Source organism: Puma concolor, chromosome C2 (genome assembly GCF_028749965.1).
Source record: "Puma concolor isolate L17-30 chromosome C2, mPumCon1.1.hap2, whole genome shotgun sequence".
Classification (NCBI taxonomy): Eukaryota; Metazoa; Chordata; class Mammalia; order Carnivora; family Felidae; genus Puma; species Puma concolor.
The window spans coordinates 25,398,613-25,409,128 of NC_141675.1; the positions used below are offsets into that span (position 1 = coordinate 25,398,613).

Here is a 10,516-nt window from a genome sequence, read left to right on the forward strand (position 1 = left end):
AACCTGCAGACAGCCACCTTCTCTCTTCATCTGGCATTGCCTCTGTGCAGGGAGAGGGGAGGGGGGTCCCTCTGGTGTTTTCCTGGTAAGGACATCAGTCTTACCAGATTAGGACCCACCCTTATGACCTCATTTAACCTTAGTTAATTCCCTAAAGGCCCTACCTCCAAATACTGTCACTTTGGAAGTTAATGCTTCATGTATGAATTGGATGAGGGGAGGACACAATTCAGTACCTAATGGTGTGATTGATTTGTAGATTAGAATCTAGGGACCAGGAGTGATTCTGTGTACACGTTCCCATGTCACAGATGAGAGACCAAGTCCCTGAAAGGGGTCACGTCACTTTTCATGATAGAGCACGGATCCAAACCACCTGCTTCTCTGTCTAGTCCTCTTTCCCACAATCTCTTATCTAAATGAATTTAGGGCATTTAAAAGCCATATTAAAAAAAGGAGGAGCAGCAGAAAACACCTCCTTAATGTCTTCTGCTGTGGCGGGGACTCTGTTGTAATTTTCTTTATACTCTCACTGCCTAAGACAATGAATCCTTCTTGAATCCTGTTATATGTTTAACGTACATTTATTGAATCATATAGAACTCAGAACCTGGCACACTGACCAGAGCAATGCCCAAGGAAACATTTTCAGTGGTAAATCATTTGGGAAAATTCCCCTTTCCCTCAAATTCTGCCTCTTGACAAGAGCTAAAGCGTCGTCTGTACAGCTGTCCACATCATGAGAACTTCCAGGAATCAGCGCATCTAGAGTGCATCCGACAAACTCAGATCTGCTGTGTTATATCTAGCCCCCCTTTAAAAAAACCTTCCACCTAAATATAGTTTTCTTCTAAAAACTGTCTCTAAATGACTGTGTTTTACCCTGAATAAGTTCTCCCCAGTGCATCCTGACGTTGGAACGTGAAAAAGAAGGTAAACGCGTGAAATCAAATGGTGATTGCTAACAATGAAATTTGGGCTCATAAAATCAAGGATATTATTCAGAACTGCGAGGTAAATTAGTCTCATTCATTCTGATGGGGCTAGACTCTATGGCTGTGTGTGCCTTCTTTAATTAACATGCTGAAAAGATGTTCTGATTGGGATTATTAATGAATGCAGTGAAAATTTTTGCTGCTTGTAAGGCTTCTGCCACAGACGGTTTACAGAACTCCCCCCGCCTCTTTTCTTTTTCCACAGATTCCTTACACAGCCTGACAGATGGAGTATTCATCTTTGAAGCTGTTTCCACAGAAGATAGCAAAACCATGCAGGGCTATGATGCTATTGTTGTCGAACAATGGACAGTCCTGGAAGTAAGTGTGAGATTGGCAGTGGTGCTTCCTTTGTTTGGACAGTGATTGTTTCATCCGCTTGCTGGGTCTGACCGCGTCTGCTGTGGCTTTCCTCTGAAAGGCAGTTTGACCTGGGTAGACCTACAAGGCCCCTTTCAAATGCTTCTGTGCCCTCCAGTTGGGGCATGGGCCCCACTTGCCCTTTCTGTAGGAAAAATAGTGTGCGTGCTGGACCATTGGGTGGAAAGAGGTTCTTCTTTCATTCACTTGCATATCACTGGAAACTCCAAGTGACATACGTGAGGCCAACATACAGTCTGTGTCCACTGGAATGAGAGCAACATGATTGTTGGCGTTAGACCTTATGCCTCCCTCTGCCAAGTATCCTTGGAAGAAATTGGTGCATACGCACTCAATCTTTGACAAAAAGCCCATGAGGCAAGTACATGACTGCCCCTATTTCACAGACGAGGGAACTAAGGTTAGGTCCCTGGCCCAAGGTTACACAACAGTAAATGCTGAAGGATGTCCTTGAGAGATGTTGACCCTTGAAGCCACCAAACTGCTGTGAGCAGAGTAATTCCTTCAGCCATGTCCGAAGACCTGATTTCTTTCTGAGATTCGCCGGTGTGTACTTTGAGGGCGCTGTAGAAGGGTGGGCTTCTCAGACTCATCTCTTGTCCATCCAACATCTTGGGTGTAAACGGGCAAGCTGTTTAAACATGCGGGACTGATTTCTGAAAGGATTTCTTGAGGAGGCCCTGGAAAAACACAGGGTTAGCATCGCTCGGAGGGGCCTTGCCAAACCAGGCTCTCTGTGCCAGAGTAAGACAGGTGTGGGTTCAGCTCTTTGTGAGGGGTATGGGGTGCCGGGACCCACCAGACAGTGGGTGCTTGCCACGTCTTTGTGCCCTCTGGCTGTGCCCTCTGCAGCCTGATGGCAGGCGACGCCCTCACCAAGTTGCTGGAGGGCGGTGGGCACCCCAGCGGTCTGTCCCCTGTCCTCTATGCCGGCAGCAGTTCTGAGCGGGCATGCCTGCATCTGGGCAGTGATGTGCAGTAACTGCTTGCCAGGAAGGGGACAGAGTATAATGGAAAACTGTACTAATCAATCAGAAATTGGAATTCCAAAAACACAGCATCCAGGGCCCAGTTAGATGAGGGGCCAGGAGCCCTAAAGGAAAGTACGGAATCGGGTCATGACCTGGTTTGCCATCAGGCTCTGCCAGCTCCCCCTGCCTGACCTTGGTCTCATGTCCCCCCCCCACACACACACACACACACCCCGCCTTGGGTCCCTAAACATCCTGAATTTAAGATGGGGCCATGCTGTTCATCCAGCCCACCTCATGTGGTCAGATGAAAGATGAAATAACAAGGGTGCCAATTGAGGATCTTAAGGACCCTATTAAAACAGCCCACAGGCTTTAACACTCAGTAACTCTGTTTGCTCTGTCACACTTAGCCTTCATAGCAAGCCACATGTGGCTGCACCAAAAACAAGTGCATTTGTGGAAGTGATTGACGGGTCACGGGATGTGTGCAACATCTCTTGCCATCAGCACATTAAAATGGCTGTTAAGGGAGGGCACCGTGGTTTCCTCAAGAAAGGTGGTTTGATGGCTTTGATCCAAAGTCTCAAAGTGTGGTCCTAGGACCAGCAGCATTGGCGTCACCTGGGAAGGTGCTATAAATGCAGATTGTTGGACCCCACCCCGGATGGACTGAATTAGAAACTCTGGGGATGGGCCTCAGCAATCCTTTTTCACAAGGGAGATCCTGATTCACGGTTTCAAGAGCCAGTGTCTAAAAGAACAGGATAGATGCCACTGTCACCAGATGTCTGTGGTTGTGTGTTAGTTGATGAAAGTTGTGATAGGAAAAGTACCCCAGTGGCTTGTCTTTCTTCAGCCTTTGAAATTAACTGTGACCTTGATGGGTAACTGGAGTGAATGCATCCTATCTAAAATGTTTGTGGGAGGAAGTTAAGGTTACAAACTAAAATAAGGACACGATTGTCTTTTTAATTAGAAGAGGTCAATTTTATGGGTTAAGAGGCTAGATCAGGAAAGATGAACATTTATTCAGAAAGCTTTCCTGGCTGTGCAGATTGGTTTCCGTTAGGTTGATTTGTTAATTTTATTTCTTTCTCAGATGTTTGAACTTTTTTCTCTCGACCTCCTATTTTTGTGCATTAATCTATTTGGTGTTATTAGTGTTGGGTCATGTCGTCATTGTCCCTCGTCCCCTTCTCTCCCTCACGGACACACACACGTGCACACGCGCACGCACACACACACGCACACACACACACTTCAGGAATGCTGTGGCTTTTCTCCAGAGATCCTGGGAAATGGCATAGGGTTTTAAGACCCACAGTGGGCCCAGTGGTGTGCACCAGCTTGCGAAGCCGGTTCTGTGCCTCTCTTTCCAACTCTGTATTCAGTGACGGATTCAGTCATTAGTAGCTTGAAATTGTGTTTGTGGAAGTACCGCACCATGAAAACTGGCAAAGCCTAGAAATTAGGATTCCACCCTCCCACCCCCACCGCGGCTCAGAGAGCCAGTTGTAAGCATTTACCAGCACATCACTAGATAGGCCTTTATTCCATCACATGTTGACATTATGATAGGCAGGTGTGGCTGGCATCCAGTTGGGCAGAAACACATTTTCTTAATTTTCCTGATAGTGACAAGTGAATTAATGGTTTTGATGTAGGTGTTCAGCCAGTTCTCCCCCCGCACAAGTCTTCAGTCTCGCTCTTTTCTCTGGTGCCTTTGGAGCATTCCCAAATTCCCCACAGTGGAAACAGACCCCCGTCCATTTTAGCAGCATCAGCTTCTGAATGCCATCTCTTGAGGACTAAAGGAGGGGAGATCTCTTCTGGACAGACTGTACCCCTGGGCATATGGGTTTCTCTTCCTCTTTGCGGCTGTATTGGCAGACTTTAGGTCAGCTCATAGGCCACCTCCTTCAGGAAGCCCTTCAGACTCCTTCAGAGTGAAAGACTCTTCCTTTGTGTTTCCGTAATTCTCTGTGCATAAGTCTGTCAGCTCCTATTATGATCACTATGATTTCTTTATCCACTTTCCTTCCTTACTGCGAGTTTCTCGACATGGGCACGTTCATCTTTGTTCTCTAAGGCTTCCAGTAAATGCTTCCTGAATCGGGTTGCAGGCCTTTTGGTTCAGTGTTAGGTACACATACACTTCTCAGAATGAAGCGTGAATCCCTCAAGAGCTTTTAAACACACAGGTATCCAGGCCCTCCTCACAGAGGTTCCTTTTCAAGCCCACTTTGGGAATCCCTGCCTTAGCAGAACCACATGGATACACTGTGTCCCAGCATGGCCCAGCAGTGTCTAGTCCAGGGCAGAGCCCACAGCTCAGCTCTTTGAAGAGGCTGTGTCAGAAGTCCCCCCTCCCCCCACTGATGGCCCCCCTTCTGCTGGCCCCTCCAGGTGTGTGGGCCTTTGTCCAGCAGCCTCACCTTTCACCCTTGAGACCCACCTGCTTCCTCTCTTCACCCTTTTGGCCTCTGGGAAGGGTCTTTCCTGTTCAAGCCCTGAGCAGATCCCTCTTGGCTTGTGGTTGACCCTGCCTTTCTGGCAACCTCTCTCCTTCCAGGCCAGCACATAAACTCCTGGGCTCTAGCCACAAAACACTGCCGACCAGCTTGTTCTCTTTGCTCACAGTTGGGACTGCCCTGTTCCTTTTCTGCCTCCTGCGCACATTAGTATCCTCAGCTCGAAGTACACACGTGCCATTCCAGTCGAGCCACATCTTCCCGTCTTCCCTGTCCCCATGTGCTCGTGCACACGTAGACGCTTTCATGAGAAAACCTACCTAACTCTTCACAGCTCTGCAAACACCGCAGCGTGTTGGAAAGAGAAGGTAGATTCTGGAGTCTGGTCTGGGAATGCATCCTGGCTGTCTTATTCCCAGCCGAGTGACTGAGTGTACCCCCTCTTTGTTTTTCCATCTTTCAGCTGTATGAGTGGGAACACTGTCAGCCTCTCAAAGTTGAGAATTTAAAAAATGATATATTTGAAAGTTGTGAGTGTAGCTCTTGGCATATCGTAGGGAAATAGTACTTTCTTTTATTGGTCCCCTGGTGTCATCGGCTAGAAAGATCCTCTCCCGGTTGCCTTGCTCTTGCTCTGAAAGCACAGCAGAGGTTGGGCCAGGGAAAAGTGTGGAGCCAAATGCATTGCGTGTTTCTCAGTTGGAAACCTGTGGCAGTTTTGAGTAGTATGAAAGCCCGTCCGCCCAGCATCTGTCATGGGTATTTTGTTTACTTTCTTTGAGTTTACAATTTAGAGTGTGAGCAGAAAGGGTCCTTCTTGGAAAGAAAGGGGGAAACTACAGAGATGAATAGGTCATATGGATGAGAGACGGAAAGACAGAGAGACAGGGACCCTCTTTTTTCATTCTGAGGTTGCATGTCCTTCAGCCTGGGAGCCCATCACTGCTTATGGACACCATCGGGTGCCCTTGAGGCCTTAGAGCCTTCTCTGTCTTCACCCCTCTCCTTGGAATGAGCCTTCCGGTTCATCAACGCCCCTTGTGAAATTTGCTACCAGAACTGACCATGCGATAACAGTAAAAACTCTTTTAGCTGATGCAGTTGGTATGGTGGTTAGAGAGTTAATTGAAAAGCCAATTAAAAAGAACCAAAGAAAATCATATTCATACCCCCACACATTTTATTTTAATGTAAAATATATAAATACGCATCCATTTGCCCATCTTTTAGAGTTTGAGGTCTGCTGATTGGAATTTCACTTCACCTTTCTTGTGTAAACCACACCCAAGGTGTTGCTATCACCAGTGTCCTGGGGCAGTGTCTTGAAAGTCTAGGAAAGGGATCTCACTGCCGAATCCTTGATTTCATGATTTTTTTTCTTACTCTTTTCCAGCCCCCACCACTTCTGAGTCAGCCACAGTTGTTATTTTTAGGCAACTGCACTTTGTCAAATCTCTTCAAAGCATTCTACTTAGTTTTCCCAGAAACAGCTTCTTTTGCCTTTACCATCAGTTTAAATAATGTAAATGAAGACACATAGTGATGACAGTGTGTCTAACTGACCTACGCAGGTCTGGGAGCCTGTGGGACTCAGCCTGATGTGCTCGGTGGCTGGGATCAGGGGGCCGTGAGCAAGCTGGAGAGGAGCCTGCCACCTGTGAGCACTTGGTCCTCTGACAGCTGGACTCGGGCTTCTGCTCGTCCAGCAGGTGGTTGGATCAACTTTGGGGCAGCCATGACAGATTGCATCTTGTAAGGTGGCACATAGTCAGTTCTCCCCATCCGCTCCCTGTGTATTCAATCTGTTATTGAACCGACTCCCAGTTCATCTCATCCTATTAATTTCTGCCCATTCTTCCAGCCTATGGAGACATTTTTGATCATGGTTGTATCATCCTGCATTTTTGGAGGATCATCTCAGCTTTGGCTTCTCTGAAGGTTTCATTTGTAGGATGGCTCCTTTCCAGTCCAATGTCAAACACACTAGATGGAGGACATGGTCCTTTGGCATGTTTGGGGGGTTTTTCCTCTAGTCTCTAACCCGACGCCAAACCCTTTTGCCAGAAGTTTCAGATGGCCCTATTGTTCCACCTAACATGTCACCATTTTATCCCTGAAAGAATCACGAGAGGCTCGCTGAGATGCATTTCTGTAACTGACATCCACTCTGGGGTACGCCTCCACCCCTCCGGTCCCCTAACCCTGGGGACACACAGGCCCCACTCGTTCTGCACTAACTTCTGTATTCTGTAGACTTCTGGGGATCCATCTTTTGTTTCTAGGGGCTCCCAGCCATCTCTTGAACAATCCACATAGGATTTGTAAGGGAATAACATCAATTTCTGTGGTATCTACAATCCACCACCTTCTGTTGTGACAAGGGAGCCAATATTTATTCTTATTAAACCATCTGACATTTCTTTCATTGCCACGGTTTCTCTAGGATAATGATTTTGGTTCTGAGATCATAGCCTTGAGTGCCAAAGATAGTAGTTCTCTGTCTTTTTCCTGTGATTCAAAAGATTTTCCCATGAGTGACCACTGCCTTGAATGACCTTGACTGCAGACACATCCCCTTCCCCTACCAGGCTGTAACTCCACCCCTTTTCCAACCCAGAGCAAATCACGGCACAGAGGAGGCCCGCAAGGTGTTCAGGGCAATGCTGAGTCTGTTCTAGCAGCTCTGGGTGCTCTCACTTGGTCAGATTCCTCGCGTCCCACTCGGTTTTGATAGTGACACATCAGTGCACTAAGTGGTATGACTGAGCATCTTTTCCCTAAAATGTAATGTATGTATACTTGATGAATTTTAAATTCATCGTTTAATGGGGAAAAACTGAGAGCTTTCCCCCTAAGGTCAGGAACAAGACAGGGATGTCCACTCTCATGCCACTGTTATTCAACATAGTATTGGAAGTCTTAGCCTCTGCAATCAGACAACACAAAGAAATAAAAGGCATCCAAATCGGCCAGGAGGAGGTCAAACTTTCACTCCTCGCAGATGACATGATACTCTGTATGGAAAACCCTAAAGATTCCACCAAAAAACCGCTAGAACTGATTGGTGAATTCAGCAAAGTTGCAGGATATAAAATCAATGCATAGAAATCAGTTGCATTCCTACACACCAACAATGAAGCGACAGAAAGAGAAATCAAGGAATCGATCCCATTTACACTTGCACCAAAAACCATAAAATACCTAAGAATAAATCTAACCAAGGAGGTGAAAAATCTATACACTGAAAACTATAGAAAGCTTATGAAAGAAATTGAAGAAGACACAAAAAAAATGGAAAAAGATTCCATGCTCCTGGATAGGAAGAACAAATACTGTTAAAATGTCGATACTACCCAAAGCAATCTACATATTCAATGCAATCCCTATCAAAATAACATCAGCATTCTTCACAGAGCTAGAACAAATAATCCTAAAGTTTGTATGGAACCAGAAAAGACCCCGAATAGCCAAAGCAATCTTGAAAAAGAAAACCAGAGCAGGAGGCATCACAATCCCAGACTTCAAGCTATACTACAAGGCTGTAGTCGTCAAGACAGTATGGTACTGGCACAAGAACAGACACTCAGATCAATGGAACAGAATAGAGAACCCAGAAATGGACCCACAAACGTATGGCCAGCTAACCTTTGACAAAGCAGGAGAGAACATCCAGTGGAATAAAGACAGTCTCGTCAGCAAGTTGTGCTGGGAAAACTGGACAGCAACATGCAGAAGAAGGAACCTGGACCACTTTCTTACACCGTACACAAAAATAAACTCAAAATGCATGAACCACCTAAATGTAATTCAGGAAGCCATCACACTCCTCGAGGAGAAAGCAGGCAAAAATCTCTTTGACCTTACCCACAGCAACTTCTTACTCCACACGTCTCCAGAGGCAAGGGAAACAAAAGCAAAAATGAACTGTTGGGACCTCATCAAAATAAATTCATCATTTAAAAGCTTGAGGGTTTGCTTTAGAAAGCAGGTTGCTAATCTCTATTTAAAATGTTAGAGGCTCCTGGGTGCCTCAGTCAATTGATCGTCCAACTCTTGGTTTTAGCTCAGGTCATGATCCAACCCCAAGTTGGGCTCAGCACTGAGCGTGAAGCCTGCTTAAGATTCTCTCTCTCTCTCTCTCTCTCTCTCTCTCTCTCTTCCCCCCCCTCCCCTCCCCCGCTCATGCTCGCTCTCTCTCTCTAAAGTAAAAACAGTAACAATAAATAATTTAAAATAATAAATGAATAAATAATGAAAGATGTTAAAAATGGGGGCACCTGGGTGGCTCAGTCGGTTGAGCGGCCAACTTTGGCTCAGGTCATGATCTCACAGTTTGTGGGTTCGAGCCTCACATCAGGCTCTGTGCTGACGGCTCAGAGCCTGGAGCCTGCTTCAGATTTTGTGTCTTCCTCTTTCTCTGTCCCTGCCCTGCCCATGCTCTGTCTGTCTGTCTGTCTCTCTCTCTCTCTCTCTCTCTCTCTCTCAAAAATAAACATTAAAAAAAATTTTAATGTTAAAACTGTTAAATACCCACTCCTACCCATGACTAAGCAAGCCCATACCTCACAGCCACCTCTTGCAGAGAAACACATGCATTTGTTCACAAGAAGGCACACACAAGGACATTATTTCAGCATGATTAGTACTAGAAAAAAGGAAGCTGCATACATGCCCATCAGTAGGAGAATGATTAAATAAAAGGTGGTACATCCTTATTATGGATGCAGTCATTCTGTATAAACTGGCAGGGAAGGAACTCCAGGAAATGTTAAGTGAAAAAACAAGCTGCAGAATGATGCTGTAATGGGTAATTTTATGTGTCACCCTGGCTAGGCTATGGTGCCCAGTTGTTTGGTCAAGCACCAGTTTGATGTTGTAGTGGAGGGAGTTTTTAAATATGATTAACATTCGAATTTGCAGACTTCAAGTAAAGCAAATTGCTAATCCTTCATAATGTGGGTGGGCCTTGTTCAATCAGTTGAGGGCCTTAAAAATACGCCTTTCCTGCAGACTTCGGAAAAGAAAGTAAAATGGAAAATAGGCAGGAAGTAAAATAGAAATAGGAAGTAAAATGAGGGTTGAATAATTCCACTTTCTTGGAAAGTGTACAACTTCTTGCTTTGCACATAGTTTAAAAAGGTGTCTGTGTATATGTGTATGTAGTCATATACATGCAATCTCATTCTGGGCTTAACTTTCATTCTTTTTTGGAGTTTGCCTCACTTTAGTCACCATCCCTGGAGGGTCAGTTACCTCCGTTCTGTCCTTGTAAATCCACACTCATCAACCTGTGCAAGACATTGATTTCCTTAGGTGCCTGCAACTTTTCTTCTAGAGCGACACTTCCACCAGGAGTCAACTTCTCTTCGGGTGTTTCTTGCCATGGGGCTGGACTGAACTTTCCCCTGAACTTTTAACATTCCTTTTCTTCTTGTCCCTGGAGAGGGTCTCTAGTGCTCCTTGGCTATTAGGAATTTGGCAGAGGACAGCTTAGTTTGTATGGTCTGTGTTCCGCCAGATAAGTCACTCCTCTTCCCCAAACGATGGAGATCATATTTAAAAACAGTGACCCCAAGAGATGCCTGGGTGGCTCAGTATGTTAAGCGTCTTGACTTTGGCTCAGGTCATGATCTCACGGTTTGTGAGTTCAAGCCCCGCGTCAGGCTCTGTGCTGACAGCTCAGAGCCTGGAGACT

At 45.8% G+C, this 10,516-nt stretch overlaps 1 protein-coding gene across 3 annotated transcripts in view; it reads left to right on the top strand.

The window, feature by feature from the left end:
- Window positions 1-10,516, top strand: part of RFTN1 (raftlin, lipid raft linker 1) — a 208,162-nt gene that overhangs the window by 163,708 nt on the left and 33,938 nt on the right. For all 3 annotated transcript variants that reach the window (XM_086674239.1, XM_086674238.1, XM_086674237.1), the window contains exon 7: window positions 1,201-1,316. In XM_086674239.1, the coding sequence (XP_086530365.1) occupies window positions 1,201-1,316 (116 nt within the window). The remainder of the gene's footprint in view (window positions 1-1,200; window positions 1,317-10,516) is intronic.